Source organism: Antechinus flavipes, chromosome 3 (assembly GCF_016432865.1).
Source record: "Antechinus flavipes isolate AdamAnt ecotype Samford, QLD, Australia chromosome 3, AdamAnt_v2, whole genome shotgun sequence".
NCBI classification, from domain to species: Eukaryota; Metazoa; Chordata; class Mammalia; order Dasyuromorphia; family Dasyuridae; genus Antechinus; species Antechinus flavipes.
This window is the reverse complement of record NC_067400.1, coordinates 183,826,515-183,846,774: the sequence shown is the minus strand read 5'-3', so window position 1 is coordinate 183,846,774 and position 20,260 is coordinate 183,826,515. Positions and strand designations below refer to the sequence as shown.

The following is a 20,260-nucleotide window of genomic DNA, read 5'->3' as shown; positions in this document are numbered from 1 at the left end:
TTTGCATCTATAATGAATTTTTTCTTTTTTCTTTTTAAATAATAGCTTTTTATTTTAAAAAACACTTGCAAAAATAGATTTTAACATTCACCCCTGCAAAACCCTATGTACCAAATTTTTCTCTCTCCTTTCTCCCACCTCCCTCCCCTAAATAGCAAGCAATCCAATATATGTTAAATATGTATAATTCTTCTATACATTTTTTCATTATTATAATGATATACAATAAAAACCAGATCAAAAGGGGAAGAAATGAGAAAGAAAACAAAAAACAAGCAAACAACAAAAAATATAGTGTGTGTGTGCGTATGTGTGTAGTGATCCACATTCAGTCACCACAGTTCTCTTTATAGACATAGATGGCTCTTTTCATCATAAGTCTATTGCAACTGGCCAGAATTACCTCACTGTTGAAAAAAGTCATATCCATCAGACTTGATCATCACGTAATCTTGTTGTTGTTATGTACAATATTCTTTTGGTTCTACTCATTTCATTCATGCAAGTCACTCCAGGCTTTTCTGAAATCATCATGCTGATCATTTCTTAGAACAATAATATTCCATAACATTCATATACTATAACTTATTTAGCCATTTTCCAGTTACTGGGCATCCACTCAGTTTCCTTTTCCTTGTCTCTACAAAAATTGCTGCTATAAACATTTTTGAACATGTGTCTTTTTCCCTTTTTTATAATCTCTTTGGGATACAGACCCAGTAGAGACATTGTTGGATCAAAGGGTATACACAGTTTAATAGCCCTTTGGGAATAGTTCCAAATTGCTCTTCAGAATGGTTGGATAGGTTCACAACTCCACCAACAATGTATTAATGTCTCACATAAGAAAACTTTTCTCATCAGTTACTCTATTGCATCTCATTTTTCTGTCAAAGTGGAAAAGGCATATAAGAAATATGATTTTAAAAAGAAATAAAAATGAGTTAAAGTCTCTAGATCCAGATGACTTACATCCCACATGCAGATCTGATTGCAGAAGACTTATTAGTGATCTTTGAGGAATTGTATTAAATAGGTAAATAGGTATATTTACTAGAGGTAATATATTTCTCTTTTTGAAAAGTATTGTGAAGGGGGAGAGACATTCCCAGAAATCTCAACTTGGTATCAGTCTAAAGGGAAATTCTTGAACAGCTCAGTAAAAAGTTTGTGAATACTTGGACTCTTTGTTAAGAGTCAGGATGAGTTTCAGTAAGAAATAATATTGAATTAACTTCAGGAAGTTTCAGGAAGATAGCATAGATATAGTAATACCTAGATTTTAGCAAGGCAGGCAGCACTTTCTCTTAATATTCTTGTGAACATAACTGAGATTAGTATAATTAGGTCACTTTTTAGCTGAATGATTGGACCCCAAGAATGCTGAATGTGGTTGATGTCTATTAACCTGAAGAAAAATCTCTGACATGCCACAGACATCTTTTCTTAACTGTTGCCCATTCAGTAATTTTACTAATTGAATAGAGATACGAGGCATATTTACCAAATTTGTAGAATATTTAGAACTGGGATAGATCCTAATTAGGATTCAAAAAGATGTCTGCCGAAAAGAACTAGTGGTCCTCAGACTAGTAGAAATTTATTAGAGGAAAATGTGAATTCCTTTTTCTATCTCTGATTATAACGTTTCTGATAAATCTGTCAGTGGAATATATCTTCATTACAAAAGGTTTTACTGTGTTAAATTGCATGTGTAAATATAATGCTAGAATAAATGCACTTTTTTTTAGGAGCCCAACTTAATACTTTATTCAGAAGTTAAAAAAAAAAAAAGTCTTCATGTTACAGGTCACTTTCGACCAGAATTTATACGTCCACCACCTCCGCTACATATTTGTGAAGATGAACTTGCTTGGTTAAACCCAACAGAGCCTGATCATTCAATTCAGTGGGACAAATCCATGTGTATTAAAAATAGCACTGGTGTTGAGATCAAACGTATAATGGCTAAAGCTTTTAAAAGTCCCTTGTCTTCTCCACAACAAACACAGGTAAGTGTGTTTCAGATTTGATAATTCGGATTTGAGTATATTGAAGATTCAAATACATGTTCTAATGATTTAGCTGAGGTGGATCAGTTAGTGGCAAAAAAAAGTCAATGAGCTAGCCTCATTAGGAAGAAAAATTGGGTTCAAGTCTTTTTTTTTTTTACATATTATTCATGTAACTCTTGTCAAGTCATGTAATTTCTCAGAGCCACATGGCAATTCTCAAAAACTAACTTCATCTACATTGTTTCCTCACTGGGAGGTCTCTATAACGTTATATAATAATAATAAAAGAATTAGGACATAATTAGATTGGTTAATAACCAACTTTTATGGGAAGTGTAACAGAAGTCTAGATTATGTATGTAAAAATGATATTTTGAAGATTGGTTAAAGTATGACTTTTCTTTTATATTTGGCTGTTGTAGCTCCTTGGGGAGTTGGAAAAAGATCCCAAGCTCGTTTATCATATTGGCCTCTCTCCTGCCAAACTGCCTGACCTTGTAGAAAATAATCCTCTAGTTGCTATAGAAATGCTATTGAAATTAATGCAGTCAAGCCAGATAACAGAGTATTTTTCAGTCCTGGTCAACATGGACATGTCTTTACATTCAATGGAAGTTGTAAATCGGTAAGTGTTTCTTTGTTACTAAATTGGAGCTTAAATTTTCTGTGTATATGTATGTGACTCATATTTTTCAGCAGCTACTTCCTTTATATCTAGAATGGGAAAACTAGTACAATTTTGAAGAAAATAGTTAATTTATAGGAGAATTAAAATTTCCATATTTATGTTTACAAATATAAATATGTATATTTAGATTTAAAGGGGAAATTCTATTTGTAAGTTTTGTGTGAAATTATCCTTATCATTTCTTTAAAAAAAAAAAAAAACGGTTTTATTAATAGTTGACAGTAAGTTAAATAGTATTCTAGCTGAAGAATATGCTAATAGGCTTTCCTTACCTACATATAATACACTCATGTTCAGCATGGTCAAAGCATGAAATATTCTGGTTAATGAAAATAAGAGTAAAAAGTTCTTTTCAGTCAAGCTCCATATTTCAAAAGAAATTACAGTGAGGACAATATCCTCCATACTAAAACATATGTGTATATGTGTGTGTGTGTTTAATATTCATTTTTTATTTTCCCCAGTTACATGTAAAACATTTTTCCCCCCTTGGTTTTACATTTATATTCATTTTTACATATTTTCATATAAATCATTTTGAGAGAAAAAATCAAAAAAGTAAAAACAAAGTCAATCTTTTCATTTTTGATACTAACAATGTGATTTTCTTCTTTCCTTTTTCTACTTAAATTAACTAAAGGTTTATCTGTTTTGTTGGTTTTTTAGTAAAACCCTTAGTTTTGTTTATTAATTCAGTAATTTTTTAAGTTGTATGCTCAATTAATTCATTGATCTTCTCTTAATCTGTTTTATACAAGTATTTAGAGATATAAAACTTCCCCTAAGAACTGCTTTGGCTGCATCCCGTAAATTTTTCTATGTTGTCTCATTATTCCACTCATTCCTTAGGATCAGATTGTTTAATTTCCAATTAATTTTTGGTTTATTTTTCCCTAGTCCCTTATTACATGTAATTTTTATTACATCATGATCTGAAAAAGATGCATTCACTGTTTCAGAAGCCTTTCTGCATTTGATTGATATTTTTTATTACATGGTTAATTTTTATATAGGCTCCTTTCTGTTTACATTTAATTTTCTCCAAAGACCTATCATGCCTAACTTTTCTAACATTTTGTTTACCTCTTTAACTGCTTTCTTATTTATTTTGTGGTTTGATTTGTCTAGTTCTAAGAGACCAAAGTTGAGATCTCCCACTAATATAGTTTTGCTATATAACCCTTCTTGCAGCTCTCTTAAATTCTCTAGGAATTTGGATGCTATACTATTTGGTGCATTCATTTTAGTATTGATATTATTTCATTATTTTTGGTACTCTTTAACAAGATGTAGTTTTCTTCCTTATCTCTTTTAATTAGATCTATTTTTTGCTTTTGCTTGATCTGAGATCAGGATCGCTACCTCCTCTTTTTTTTTTTTTTTTTACTTCAGCTGAAGCAAATTCTTCTCCAACCTTTTATTCTATCTGTATCACTCTGCTTTTAATGTGTTTTCTTGTGGACAACATATTGTAGGATTCTGGCTTTTAATCCAGTCTGCTATTTGCTTCTCTTTTATGGGAGAGTTCATTCCATTCACATTCACAATTAAAATTACTAACTCTTTATTTCCTGCCATCTTATTTTCTCTTTCCTTTCACCTTTTTCCTAATCCCCTGTAGTTTACTTCTGACTACTACCTATCTCACATAGCCTTCCCCTTTTATAGCCCCTCCCCCTTTCTTATACCTTTTTCCTTCTACTTCTGTTCTCCCTTCCTTTAACCTTTCCCTATCCTCTTTCTCTTCCTACTTCCCTGTAGAGTGAGACAAGTTTCTCTGTGAAGCTAAATGTGTCTGATATTCTCTTCGAGCCAAATCAGGCGAGAGTAAGGTTCACACAATGCTCATTCCCCTCTTCTTTCCCTCAATTGTAATAGCTCTTTTTTTTGCCTCTTCATGAGATATAATTTACCCCATTTTACCTCCATTTTCTTCTTCCATATAATCCCCTTTCCACCTCTAGTTTCTTTTTTATATTATCACAATAAAATCAAGTTATACCTACATCCTCTAAGTATAACCATAACAGAGATACAGTTGTCAAGAGTTAAACATACCATCTTCCCATATAGGGATATAAACTTTTTAACTTTTAAAAGTTTTTTTTTCCTTTCCTTGTTATCTTTTTATGCTTCTCTTGAATTCTGTATTTGAAGATCAGATTTTCTGTTCAGCTCTCATCTTTTCATCAGAAATAAATGAACCTGACCATCTTTTTCCCTGAAAGATAATGCTTAATTTCACTGGATAGTTGACTTTTGGCTGCAGTCCAAGTTCTTTTCTTTGCCTTTCAGTATATCATATTCCAAGACCTTTGATTCTTTAAAATAATACTGATAATCTTGATTGTGGCTCCTCGATATTTGAATTATTTCTTTCTAGTTGCTTGTAATATTTTCTCCTTGATCTGATAATTCTGAAATTTAACTGTAATATTTCTTGGAGTTTTCATTTTGAGGTCTCTTTCAGGAAGTGATCATTGAATTCTTTCAATGGCTATTTTACCCTCTGTTTCTAGGACATCAGAGCAGTTTTCCTTAATGATTTTCTGAAAGGTGATATCTAGCCTCTTTTTGTCATCATGGTTTTCAGGGAGTCTAATAATTCTTAGATTGTCTCTCATGGATTTATTTTCCCGATCAGTTTTTCCAATGAATATTTCTTCTATTTTTTCTTTTTTTCCTTTTTTTTGTTGTTGTTGGTTTTGTTTGACGGATTCTTTAAGTCTCATTAAGTCATTCACTTCCATTTATTCAATTCTAATTTTTAGTGAATTATTTTCTTTAGTTAGTTTTTTTATCTCCTCTTGCATTTGACCAATTAAACTTTTAAATGAGGTATTTTGTTCATTGGTTTTTTTTCCCATTTCACAAATCTGTTTTTCAATGCATTGGTTTCTTTTTCAAATCTATTTTGTAAGGAGTTATGTGATTTTTCCATTTCACTAAATCTATTTTTCAAGGAATTTTCTTCAGATAATTTCTGTTTCTTTTTCCAAGCCCTCTTACAAAGTTCTTATTTCCTTTTCCCATTTTTCTTCTTTCTTTTAAGATCTTTTTTGAATTCTTTTTTGAACTCTTCCATAAAATCTTAATGATATGGGGACCAACTCATATTATCCACTGGGCCTTCATCTGGAGACAATTTGCCTTTAGTATCCTCAGGGTTTGAGGTCTGTTTTCTGTCTCGATAAAAATTATCTATGATCAGTTTTTTTGCTCATTTTTAAAGGCTGAAGTCTGCTATTAGCTCAAAGGGGAGGTTGTCCCAAGATTCCTCTACAGACAACAGCTTTATGGTACCCTGGGCTGATGCTGATGACTGGGTGGTCATGGTCATGGTCCCGGTCCCATACTATTCTGGGGATCAGAGGCTCACCATTTGCCTTTTGTATTTACTTTGGATGTCTCACAGCTAATCTGCTGATTCACTGTCTTCTGAACCAGGACAGAGTAGCCAATGCTGCTTTATTTTGGCTAAGAGTATCCTGGTAGATTACTCAGCTCCCTTCATTTTGTCTCTTCCTCCTCCTCCCTCCCACACAATTGAAACAGCCCTTTTCTGAAGTTCTTCCAAAAAAAACTTTTGCTGGTAATTTCTTAAGACTCCAAATATTTGTGGGTTCTGTCACTCTAAAACCAGTTCAGAGGCTTGATATGATCTTGATCTGAAGACTTCACATGTCTGTTCTCCATCATCTTGGTTCTATCTCTCCTGTTTTACCTTTAATATTTTTGGTTATTTTTCTGCGATTCTCTTGAATCTTTTGTTTATAGATCAGATTTTCTATTTAGTTCTGTTCTTTTCTATATAAATGATTGAGAATTCTCTACTTAATTGAAAATGGATCTCCTCCCCTGAAAAATGATGCTCAAGTTTCATCACGTAGATGATTCTTGGTTGTAATTCCAGGTATATTGCCTTCCAAAGTATGACATTTCAGGCTTTCTGATCCTTTATTGTAGAAGCTGTCAAATCCTTCCTTTCTTTTCTTCCTTCCTTATGCCCTCTCTCTCACCTTCCCTTCCATAAAGGTCATACTCTGCTCTTGGGTAACAGAGGGCTCTGTCCTAAATTTTTTGTGGAGCTTTGACCACAGGGGCCCTTTCTGTTTAATGTCTAGTCCCGCCTCTTATTGCTTAGTTTCTTGAGATTGACAATTTTCCTTTTGTGCTAGGACTGGAGGTTGTCGCACTGGCCTGCTATGCTACTGAGCTATGCCTGAGAGTCTTGGTTGCTGATCTGTTGTGATTAAGACCTCACTGGCTTTCCTGAAAACCTTCTGAGCTGGGCTAAGTGCCCCTTTCAATCTAGTTAGAATGACTTGAATATACTTAGAGTCTAGCTAAAATTGGAGAATAATTTCATTCCATCTAATCATAGGCTCTGTCATTCCAGCCTATGTTCAAAGGCTTGGTTTCATGTGGTTTTCGAGGGAAACTAGAAAAACTTAAGAAGCTTTCTGGTTTCACTTCATCATCTTGGTTTTGCACTCTGAACTCCCAATTACATATAAAGATGATTTCAACATTGATTTTTAAAAAGTAATTAATAGTTATTTATTTTCAAAATACATGCAAAGATAAATTTATTTTTAGAAAGACTAAGCTTAAGTTCATATTTTAGCTCTGCCTTTTAAGCTTGTATATCCCCAGAAGAATGCAGGCTCCATTTAGACGGGAACTGTTTTTCATTATTGTCTTGATGATCCAAAGTGCCTAAATAGGATATTTTAGCACACTGGTTCTTAATATTCATTGAACTGTATTAAAATTAGAAGGGATCTTAAATGATTTTTTTTAATTTTATCATTTTATAGAATCACTGAAATCTAGCTTTTGCTTGAACATCTTCATTTATAAATCTCAATGACTGACTCCAACAGAGTATGCTTAAGACATTATGTGACAACCCTTCAAATCAATTATTTCATTCCCTTTTGTCTTCCCTTCTCCAGGTTGAACACCCCCAATTCCATAAACCAACTTATATGATGTCATTTTTTTAGCCCTACTTTATGATCTTAGTGTTATTGGACACTTTAACAACTTTTTAAAGTGTATTCAAAATAAACTCAATTTTTAAAAGTGGTCTGGTCAGGACAGAGTATATAAGCATAGAATTCTTGTTCTAGAGAAAACATAATTTAGAATTAGAAAACCCGCGTCTACATCTGCTATTGTAGTTCATTATTCCAATAGTTTTGGGTTTTTTTGGAGGGAGGGGGCATAGCCTTATCTATATTTGTCTCACACTATCCTTTCCAGCTACTCTCTAAGTTTTTTCATATGAATTGAGTTTACTTGTTAAAATAACAAAATGCATCGCTAACATGAGGTCTCTTTGAGAAGGAAATTAGATGTATTTATAAAGAAAACAAAGAATACTCAGTCCGTTCAAATGTGAAAGATCTTTTGTTTTCTGTAACTGAAGACAAGGCTAAGACAATTGAATAGCCTATTGAATAGACACACACTTACAGAAGTGAGAGCAAGCATTATAACCCTATTCCCCACCACAAAGTCCCTCTCCTGTTTCCTCATTTGCTGGGGACTGTGGGGTGTACAATTTCCTGGTATACCTATTACATATTTACCCCTAAAGGTTCCCCCTCTTGCCACATATATTGCATGACTTAAAATAAGCCTTTGCTCCTTCAGAGGAGGAAAAGTTAGGATTGTGCATGAGCATTCCAAGCAATGCTTAGTCTTTATCCTACTAAACTATTTCCTAACCTTGAGCAAGACAGAACCAGTTACATCCCATTTTATCTGGTTTTTCTACCAACTGCTACTCTGAATTTATGAAGACAGATATTTGCATTATGTCTCAATTTCTCCTTTTTCGTTTAACATAGGTTTTGTTTCCGTAATTTTTCATTTCCCTTCCTAACTATTTCCTTGAATTTACAGAGAAACTCTACACACTCCTCTTCTTCAATAGCTAGAACAAGGTTCCCTTTATCTTTTGCTAAATACAAGTTTTTCCGTTTATATTGTACTGGCATCTGCTTAATAAGTGAACTAATCTTTGTACAACACCCAATATCCATGAACACGTTGGCAACTACTATTAGGGATGTTAAGGTAAAAGTAACCATTCCTTTCTATTTTCCACACCTTGACATTAACCATCTAGTTACTAGGGTATTAATCTCTAAATGCCCTGCTAGCTCTTCTGGTAGAGCTGTCAGTTGCTCTAAGGCTTTGATTATTGTTCCATCTGCAACAGTATTATTAGGAATGAAGGTATATTGCTTCCAATCATGACACACTCCTTTTCTCTGCTAACATCATGTCCAAAGTCATTCTATTTTTCCACAGCATTCTGCTAGTAGCATCTAACTGCTCTGCTATTCCCTTTACTATAACCTTAATATAACTTATAATCCTTTGTTAATTATAATAGATATAATTAGACCAATCCACATTTTTGTTAATAATTGTCCCATCAGAATAGGAATGATGCAAACCTAGCAGCAGTCTGATTTCTTGCTATTCATTTGGTACTCCCTTTGAAACTTCTCTATTATCTAAATAGATTCTTTAGTCAAATGATCCATAGGGCAGACTTCTCTTATTCCTTCTGAAATTGATTTTTTGACCCTCAAATTGACCTCCCTTTCTCAAATACCAGGGTAAAAGGATTAGCCAATTGGACCAGCGTACAGGTGCTTGCCTAGCAGGTTAGAAAGTTTCCTCCTAATACCACCAAAGGTCTGCTTGAGGTATGTTCATCTCTGAGAAATTTCCAGAGCTATTTACACTCCCACTTTGAATACAAGAAGATAAGGTTTCCAGGTCTTGGAATCCTTCACCCTGCCATGAGGGACAAACCAAATGATTTCCTGAACCTGAATGAGAAGGCTGGTATAGCTTAGTCATCTTTTTCACAGAAGGGAATAGGAAGGACAAAGCACTGCAGCTCTTTTCAGAGACATTACTCTGGAACAGTAGGAGGACCATGTACTTGAATTAATTCTCATATTTTTCCATGCCATAAGGTTTTCCATGCCCAGTACCATTTGGGCAGTGGGTAGCCAGTGGTACAAACATAGCAATTACTTTTATTCAAACTTTTTATAGTATACTTTACCCATTTTACTCACACATTGGAGTATCTTGTTTCTGTCTTCATCATCTGTCTAAGATACTTAAGGTTGCTAACTTTTACAACCATCTGAGGACTCCCACTTATTCACTACAAAAACTTGATTCCAAATCTCTCTAAGGGATTTATACTTGTTACATCTATTCCCAAGCCATACATTCGATTTACCCTTTAATTTCCATTTTGAATAATCAGAATTATAGACGTGCATTTCAGCTCTTGACAATTAGGCTTGTTCTTTCCTTTAAGCATACTTAACCTTACATCAGTTCTGATATCTTGTGATGTCCACCCCCTGGAGGCTGTAGTAAATAAACATTCCAATCTGGACATGGGGCCCCTATAGATTCTCTCTCCCTCGAATGTAAATATTTGTCATAACTATTTAATGGCCTTTGACTAGTCAAGTCTCCAAATCCTATAATTTGGCGAGGCATCAAATTGAGTTTTTGATGGAGTAGCTTCTTCAGTCATGTTTATCCATATGATTAACTGGGCATGGCCCTTCCCCTTAGTCTCACACACTTTTATAATGGAGAGAGGGAGACTACCATAGCTATGTTCTAGGTTCATCACTAATAACAGTCCCCCTCTCCACAGGATGTTCTAATGTTTCTTATCCTAGTTAATTGGGTTCCTTTAGGTGTCCCATAGCACCAAGTGGTATACCCTACATCAAATATTCCCAATACAATTAAAATGGTTACAAAAGTGGAATTCCTAACATGGCTAATGACTTAACTCTTCCTTGATCTATTCTTCTTTCAGGGAATATAACTGTTGGTATTATTGAACTTACAATTCCTAATGCTGCATATAAGAGCCCTACTCTTATCATCCATACCTAACTTTTATAATGAATGAATAGTTTTTTCAGTGACTTACAAATAAAAGTCAATCTGAGATTTTCTGACATTCCTTTCCTTCCCGATGCAAAGTAACTTTTAAGGGATTAAAAGCACTTTTAATAGTCCATTCATGGGGTTCATCCACTGGTCCTTTGACTGGTGTAATGTGCCTATTCTTTCTTGGCTATCTGGACTGCTATTCCGATTGAATTTCAGCAACACTTGGTAGGGTCCTTCCATCAGCCTGAAGTTTGGGTTCTTTCCAGGATTTAATCAGCACCCAGTTCTCTGGTTTATACTTAGACACTGTGAATTCCAGTGATGGGATATGGGCCAAAAGTCCTATTTCCCTTAAATATGAAATGATATTAGATATTGCCAGTACATAGTTCCTCCTCCTTCCCAACCCCCCCCCCCAAAAAAAAATCTCTTTGATTTCAAAGTGAAGGTTTCTTTCATTCCCCCAGAATAAGATAACCCAAACAACATCTCATCAAGTGGTATACTATGATCTTTTTGAGGTGAAGTCCTAATCCTTATTAAAGCTATTGGCTAGCACTTGGTCTATGGAAATTTAGTTTCTGACATCAATTTGGAAATATGCTTCTTTAAAATTTTATCCATTCTTTCCACTCTCCCAGGACCATCTCTGTCTTGCTAATGGACACAGATGGCTTTAAAGGGGAAAGTGAGGCAGATGACCTTGCACAGCTGTCCCTCACTTAAATCCAATTCTCTTGCATGTCATGACATTACTTCCCTGGTGTCACGGTCCTCTTCAAGAATGAAGATCAAACAACAATAATTACCACTCTCCCAGATGTGCTGGGTGCTAAGAAATATATGATTCCCATTTTATTTCCAAATAATCCATTACCTAAAATTCAGGATGTGAAATGGCTACCATTGTTCAAATGTGTATTTTCTACTAAGCTATACCATGGAATTAAATGTTCTAGATTTATCCTAAACACTCCTGCCTCCATATATGGCAAAGGATAAGCAAAATCATCAGTTAAATGAGCCATTAAAACTATAACAAATACTTGAGTCTCCCTACTTTTAGCCTTTTTATGAAATCTATTTTTATATTTTGGAATGGTGAAAGCTAGATTCTCTCCCTCCTTGAGTTTGCTTTCTGAAAACTTTTATTTTCCTTCATAAAGGAAACCTTTCACATATTTGTTTAGCAACTGTGTGTGTGTGTGTGTGTGTGTGTGTGTGTGTGTGTGTGTGTGTATCCATCCATCCCTGTTTTCTTATAGCTAGGTCACCCATTGTTTGTACTCTGCAATGACTCCCCTGATACAAAATTGACAAAATTTCCCTATCATCTGGTAATAATCTTGCTCAATTTCAGTTGCTCCACATTTAGTCAAATTTTCTTTTTTTAACTTCCATGAACACAGGGGTCACTCTTGTATGAGGGACTTGGGAAATTAACATATGCATTCTTGTAGGTTCCCTGAATAAGACTATCTTCTTAGTCTTCTTAATCTGCTAATTTGTTCCCTTCCACCTCAGATACCTCCTCTTTGGTGTCCCTTCACATACTATGACAATTTCATTTGGCCACAAAAAATTAGCCAGCACCTGTTTTACCAGTTAATTCCTTTCCTTCTGAAATGAGAGATCTTTAATTACCTGATTTTGCTCCCCACATACCATATTTTCTTTTGCATACTCTTAAGACCATTCCCCAGAAAATTTAAGAGAGCATTTATTGCTTCTGTTACTTTATTTTTCTTTTCTCCTGATATCAATAGATTATGTACATTTAAAGTTAGTAGTAAAGTTATCTCTTTTGGAACTGGGAATTTCTCTAACATTACTCTAAAATTTGTTTAAATAAATTTGGGATTCCATAATTCCAGTCCATCTAAATTGATTTTTCTTCCTGTAAAAGATTTTTCCATCCAAAAAACAAATCTCTTTTCTAGGGGCAGGCCCAAAAGGCATCCTTAAATTTACAATACTAAACCATTTACCCTGGTAGGGAATCTTTCTCATGATAGTGTGATCTTCCATAGGAATAAGATATTATCTTACTCATACCACCTCACCTTTTCAGGGCCTTAACACCTTTTAATTACCAGTTTTAGGCTTTATTATTAACAATCTTAAGACATTCATAAGTAATAGCCAGGTTGTTTTTGGCTGTTTCCCAATTCACACTAATTTTTTCTTTCTCTGTCTTTTTTTTTTTTTTTTTTTTTTTTGGTGAGCCAGGAAAGGATTAGGTGCCAGTTTTTACTTCAGTATGCAGGCCTTCACCTTTAAATTTTCACCTGCACTGTCTCACAAACTTGACTCTTGACTCTTGCAAATATAGGCTGCTTGCTGCTGGAGTTTTTAAAGTGGCCAATATGCTGTCACTTTACAAGTTTCCCAACTTTTATGTCCCTTTCATTCCTACATGCTTAAACTTTCTTGTCATTTGTAATTTAGCTGACAGGGAGAGAAGTTCAGAGCAACATAAAGACAGGGACACACATGCAACAAAGATATCAAGAAGAAAAAGCTCACATTTTAAATTCTTTATCTTTCTGTCTAGAACAGGGTGTACCTTCCCAGTATTCCCAACAAACCTATTCCCATATTCTCCTTTTTAAGGACTGTTTGGAAGAATGTTTCTAGAGAACCTCCCTTCTCCTTTTTCTGGCACCTTATTTTTCTAATATTCCTCCCTAGAGTTTCTTCTAAATATCCTATTTAATACCTATTTGTTCTTGTACAGATCCTTTCTGCCCTCCCATGTGGATATCTTCCATACTCCTGCGGTCCCAGATCACCCTGACATTTAGTCAACCATAGAATTTGTAGGATGTTCTTTACCACTGACAAAGCAATACTTAAAGTCCAATTTTCTTACTTTGCCCCTTGTGTGAGTAATGGCCGTGATTTCTGTGACCATTTTACACCTTTCCATTCACCTTTCTTTCTCTCAGTCTCTGGTCTCCATAGACGGTGGGAGGACTCACCTTCAAACCTTGAGACCTCTGAAATCTACAGGGTGTGCCACCTTGCCCTTTGGTGATAACTGCCTCCCTATCTCAATGCTTTGAACCCAGAAGAGCCCCTGAAATTGTGAGAAATAATCCTCTTGTACTCAGAAGGGGTGAAGTTAAAAGCTCCATTTGTCACAGTTGCAAAAGCTAGTGTCCTTTTGAATAGGCATACACTTACAAAAGCAAGAGCAAGCAAAGTCTCTTCCCTATTTGCCCAATAGGATAGGATAGGGATAACAGGATGTAGAACTTCCTGGGTACACATTTACCCCTAGGTATGTTCGTCCTCTCACCACATACATTGCATGACCATTAAATTGAGTCTTTGCTCCTCCAGAGAAGTTAATATTTATGAGCTTATTACACATGAGCACTCCAACCAAAGCTTAACTTTTACCCTATTTAATTCTCTTCTAATCTTGAGCAGTACAGAACCAGTTACATCCCATTTTATCTGGTTCTTCTGCTAATTGCTACTCTGAATTTATGGAGACAACTCCTATTATATATAGGAATAAGATAGATGTTTGGTGCTTTAGAAGTACTATCAATATTGGTAAATAATTAAGCTATAGGGCAAAATCTCCTTTGACTTTGAAAAATAAGTGAGTGAAAAAATAAGACCAAGCTTTTGGCTATGAGGAGACGAAGTAAAAATGTAATACCACTGTATAGTTAAGTCAAAAAGAGGAACAGTTTTAGATGAAACAATATTTGGTTTAGGTTATAAAGTTGAGTTTGAGACCTTGAGACATATAAATGAAGATTTTTATGTAGTCAGTCAGGGATGTAGGTATAGAGAAAGAGATTTGGAACTTGTTTCTGCAGAGGCTGAAAGCCAAAGGAATGCCAGAGATACTGCAAAGTACAAGGATAGTGTTAGGATAGGGCCAAAAATAGAACCTTGTAGGAAAACTAAACTGTAGGTGTTTGAAAAATTAAAATAGCTGGCTTGAAGGTTACAAAGATTAGATGCTTATTAGATCTTTGAAACAACCCTATAAAGTGAAGATGCTATTTTATGTAAGGAAACTTTTTTTTAAAGGTTAAAATAACTTGTCCACAGGAACACAACAAAAAAGTGACCCAACAAAGTTTTGAATGGAGGTATGTTTAGCACTCTATCCATTATACCATGCTGAAGGGGTGTTACAAAAGCTTAGTATTTCACAAAACAAAGGAGGAAAGAGTAAAAAGGATTGACTGCATCTATCAGGAAATGAGGAAATGAGGAAAATGAGAAAGATAAAATTGCAAATAAATGCAAAATGGATAAATTTGATAACATTAATAGCAATTAATTTAATTGCTAATTACCATAACTTTGAAAGGCAGCTCCTAAAAAGTGGGTACAGAATCCTAGTTTTAAAGATTAGTTGTGAGAGAATTTGAGACATTAGGTATAGATAGTATTTCAAAAGAAGGGTTTGCAGAGAAGGAGAAGGACTGAGGTGGTAGGTAGATGAAACCAGTAAATATGGATAAATTGAAACTGAATACTATATTTCTTGTCTCTTGACTTCTATGACATTGTACTATTTGTTCTATTTATATATTTGATCAGTTTAATTTCCTTTGTTTGCTCTTCATTCTGCAACCATGACTAAAACCATTTTTTTTTTGGGGGGGGGGTATCTTTTCCCCAAAATCTGCCCTTATAATTTGAATAAGTATCAGTGTTCTTCCAGAATGCTTTGGGACCTTTAAGAGATTATTATTTCCTTGCCAATGAACCTAGTTTAATCTACCACTCCTCACTACACCTCTCTCCCAATTTTTCTTAAAATTACTCATTTTTTTTTTTGGATCTCTCTTTTTGCTTTTGATGGTTATGTATATATATTCCCTCAGTAAATCAGCAAGCATTTATTTTCAGCATCTACTATTTGTCAGGCTCTGTTAGGAAAAGCAAGAAACAAAACAATCCCTATTTTTGTGTAGCTTACACGCTATTGGGAGACATGTATAAACAGAATAAAAATAAAGTCATAATGATCAACAAGTATTATGTTCTAGGGATTGTGTTAAAGTGCTGAACACAAACAGACAAAAGGAGTCCCTATTCTTACAGGTTCTAATGGGGTGAGACAACATGAAAACAACTATGTGCCTATCTCTTTCTCCCTTTCCCTCTCTTCTCTTTATTACTGTGGTAGCAGGAAGTTCTAAAATGATGGGAAAACAAGCAAAATGCCACAAGGCATTCTAGGAGAAAGCATTAAGCAACTGAAGGAATCAGAAAAGTCTTCATGTTAGAATGTACAGCTTGAGCTGCATCTTGAATGAAGCAATGAAAGAATGGTCAATGCAAAGAAATAGAGACAAGTTGGAATGCCGGGTCCTACCATAAGAATTATATAGGAGGATTATTTCTCCTCTCTCCCCCTTAATAAATATTTGTTGGATGATAAAAAATGGGTCATTGTTGGAACAAAGCATAGCCAGGAAGAGGATTCTTCCTTATCTTAGATTGATGAGTTATAACAGTTCTGCTAATGACACTGTTCTTAGCCATTGTTCAACCTGGAGTTTGCCCTTTTCACCTAACTTTATTGAAATCTTCATGAACCAGTTCAGACATAACCTTTGCCATGCTGCTTTCCATGATTTCCATCTTCATTCCTTCCCCATTCAAAATGTTTCTAATTCTTTCAGATAAAATCTTTTTATTAGAATGAGGACACTTACAGTATTGTATTTAACATGCTAGATGGCTAATATTTGTTGGTCTCACACTCTATACCAAGATAGGTCAGAATGAGTTCATTATTTACACAGAAAGGGTGGGAGAGTGAGGGAGAGTTTACCCGTCAGTTATTTGGAGAAGGGAAAAATTTATGACCAAACAAATAAATGCAAAATGGATAAATTTGATAACATTAAATTTAAAAGGTTTTGTGCAAACATGCAGCTAAGATTAAAAGGAAAACAAAGGTGGGGAACAATTTTTATAGCCAGAGTTTCTGAAATATATAGAGAATTGATTCAAATTTATAAGAATACAAGTCATTCCCCAATTGATAGATGGTCAAATGAATATGAACAGTTTTTAGAAGAAACTATCTATAAAGAAGATATTCATCTACAGTCATAGGAAAAAAATGTTCTATGAAAATTAAAAACAACTCGGAATTGTTCAGATTGGCTAAGATAACAGGCTAAGAGCAAACAAAGGAAATGAAACTGGTCAAAATAAGGCCTGGTCAGTTCTACAGATGTGGGAAAATTGGGACAATGGTGGAGCTGTGAATTGATCCAACTATTTTGGAGAGCCCAAAGGGCTATAAAGTTGTGTATTTCCTTTTATCCCCAGCAATGTTATGATGGAACCTGTACCAAAGAAATCATAAAAGGAAATGCACCCACATGTACAAAAAATGTTTGTTGCAGTTCTTTTTGTAGTGGCAATAAATTGGAAACAGAATGGATGCCTAGCAGTTGGGGAATGCAATAAGTAGTAGTGTTATATTTATTATAATATATGTTATAATATATTTGTTACATAAATATGTTATAAATGTAATGGAATATTACTGTTCTATAAGAAATGATGAGCAACTGATGTCAGAAAAGACATGATCTGATGCTTAATGACATTATACACAGAAATATATGATGATCAACAATGATCCAAGACAATTTCAATAGACTTGGAATAAAAAATGCCATCTGCCTCCACAGAAAGAATTATGGCGACTGAATGGAGATCAAAACATACTTTTTTTTGTTTTCTCTCTCACAACCTGATCAAATTGTTTGCTGCCTTGGGAAGGGGAAAGTATAGGAGGGAGAAAAAAAATTGGGGGGGCTCAAAATCTTACAGAAATGGTGGAAACTATCTACATGTAATTGGAAAGATAAAATGCTATTGAAAAGTTTAAAAGAAAGGTATAATGTTTTAAAATAGTAAAGGAACAGTTTTGGAATGAATGAACAAACAAATGAATGATCTAGTATGCAAGAGAGTTAAATAGTCAAATAGATGTTAGGTAAACATGTCAAGTCCAATTGAATTTTCAATTAAAATGAATTAATCGTATGTTAGAAATTCTAATTGTCTTTAATCCTGCTTTACATTTTTTTTTCCTGACAGACTTACAACTGCTGTTGATTTACCTCCTGAGTTTATTCACCTTTATATATCAAATTGTATCTCTACATGTGAGCAGATTAAGGACAAATATATGCAGGTGCATAATCAAAATTTATAAAAACTTCTGGCAAATAGGATGTGCTTGCTTTAAAAAAAAAAAAAAAAAACACTAAACTTTCTGTTTCTGTTTCAGAATCGTTTGGTGCGGCTTGTATGTGTCTTTCTCCAGTCTCTGATCCGCAACAAAATAATCAATGTACAGGACTTATTCATAGAAGTACAAGCATTCTGTATTGAATTCAGTCGGATACGAGAAGCAGCAGGCCTTTTCCGATTACTAAAGACACTGGATACAGGGGAAAATCCTTCTGAGGCAAAGACTTCAAAATAAGGCCTGATCAGTTCTATAGTGTTTTAATTTTTAAAACTGTTAGAATTCTGAATGGATGGATGCCTTAGACTAATAGTTTAAAATTTTTTCCCATTTGAAGCAAAATTTTGCTTTTGCCTTTTTTTGCTACCGATTTTCCTTTAAATGAATCTTCTGGATTAAATAGAGGGTTTCATCTTTGGCTGCCTTGGTGATAATGATCTATGGGAAAAGCTACTATTCTGAACTACACAAGTAGTCTAGCTCTCAAGCACTAGAGAGCAAGCTTCCTCTTTTGTTTATAAGAATAGCTAATTACTTGTGATAAATCATGATTCAGGCTTCCCAAATTTTAGGCAAACTTTTAAGGAATTATTTAAATGGGAAAAGACTACAGAATTTATGAACTGAATTAATAACTTGTTAAGTCACATTCTCTAAGTGGAGCAGCATTTGTGATTTAATCATTCCTAGAGTCACAAATTGAAGGAAAATTATAACTTTATTAAGCACACTATGAACTTGTTAAAGAAAAACTTTTATCTTTTATCCTTTAAGCTGCTTGGACTTTTAACCTGCTCTTGTAACTATCCATTCTGACTTTCCAATGTGGATATATTCATAAAAATGTTCCCATTTTCTAGACTATTTTACTTAACTATTTTTTTGTTCATGTTTTATCTCTCAAAGGCTACTTCCATTACTAGGTTTGAAAGAACAATATATCCTAAGAAAAAGAATTCCTAAGTGTTTAGGGTTATTCAACTTGCATTAATGTCATATTTTTATTAAGAATTTTGGAGAAAAGCAAGTTTTCCTCTTTGAAAAGAATGGAAGCATAATCTCTTACCTTTTGGGCAACAGTGCCTTACCTCAAAAAAATCATTTTTACATATATAATTTGATTTGTATATCTCTTTTCAGCAGAGTACATAGTGCTTTTATTAGAAAATCCTACCTTGCCTGCCTTTTCTTTATCAGAAGGAAATCAAAGCAAACTCAAGGCAGCTATGTTGTTCCATTCCTATTAACTTAATTGGGGGGAGGGTTTGTTGAATATGAATATGGTTTCTTGAATAAACTGCCTATTCTTATGAGATGGGAGCTTCATGAGTTTCTTAACAATATTTTTGCTTGGAGGAAGAAATAAGATTTTAAGTATCTTTTTAACCTGTGTTAAACCTGTGGTTTAACCTGTAGACTAATAACATCCAGGTATAAAGACTTGTGGTTTTTGTGTTAACCGTGGCTAATAATTACTTCCATCTTTCTATTTTGGTTTCCCTTTTTTTGTGAGGGAGGGGAAGAGGGGGGTGAAGAGAAAATTTGAAATTAAGGAAATTAAAATTTGGTGAGGAAGAGAAAATGTTAGTAGATTCCTTAATATTTTCAAATAGAGTTCCTGTCCTTTTAACTCAGAAGCCCAGCTCCTTTTCTTCCCTGGATAGAGAAGAACTCAAATTAATAAAATTATCACTAAGACTTGCTTGTGTGACTCAACTTTATTATATTTATTTCTATATTATATATTAGTATTGCTTCAACAGCAAAATTTCAGTTCAATGAAATTGAATTCTGCTTCATTCTTTTTAAAAACTTTTTTCCTTTATACTTTTATGCTTTCCTTTATTATTTTTTAATTCATTTTTATCTAGTATTTTATTTCTCCCCAATTATATGTAAAAACAATTTTTAACATTAACATTTATTTCTAAAACTTTTGAGTTCCAGCTTCTTTCCTTTCTTTCCTCCCCACCTCCCTCATTGAGAAAGCAAGCAACTCAGTATAGGTTTTATATATACATATATACACAATGCAATATTACATATAATATAGGTTATATGTAGTCATGCATAATCTGTGAAAGAAAACACCCAAGAAAAAAAAATTTTCTTCAATCTGCATTCCAACATCAATTATTTCTCTGGATATGGATTCATAAGTCCTTCAGAGTTTTCTCAGATCATTGTATTACTGAGAATAGTTAGATGTCATTCACAGCTAATCATTTTTTGATATTACTTTGTATGATTCATGTACTTTGCTCATGGAGATCTTTCCAACTATACTATGTAACAATAGTATGATATGTCACAATTTATTCAACCATTCCCCATTGGGCATTG

The 20,260-nt window shown here is 34.1% G+C and overlaps 1 protein-coding gene across 1 annotated transcript in view; it reads left to right on the top strand.

The window, feature by feature from the left end:
- CNOT11 (CCR4-NOT transcription complex subunit 11) overlaps nt 1-19,615 on the top strand; it is a 36,810-nt gene extending 17,195 nt beyond the window's left edge. The window contains exons 4-7 of the mRNA XM_051984348.1: nt 1,810-2,012; nt 2,438-2,640; nt 17,764-17,860; nt 17,957-19,615. Coding sequence (XP_051840308.1) covers nt 1,810-2,012; nt 2,438-2,640; nt 17,764-17,860; nt 17,957-18,154 — 701 coding nt within the window. The 3' untranslated portion in view covers nt 18,155-19,615. The remainder of the gene's footprint in view (nt 1-1,809; nt 2,013-2,437; nt 2,641-17,763; nt 17,861-17,956) is intronic.
- Nucleotides 19,616-20,260: the final 645 nt, after the last annotated feature.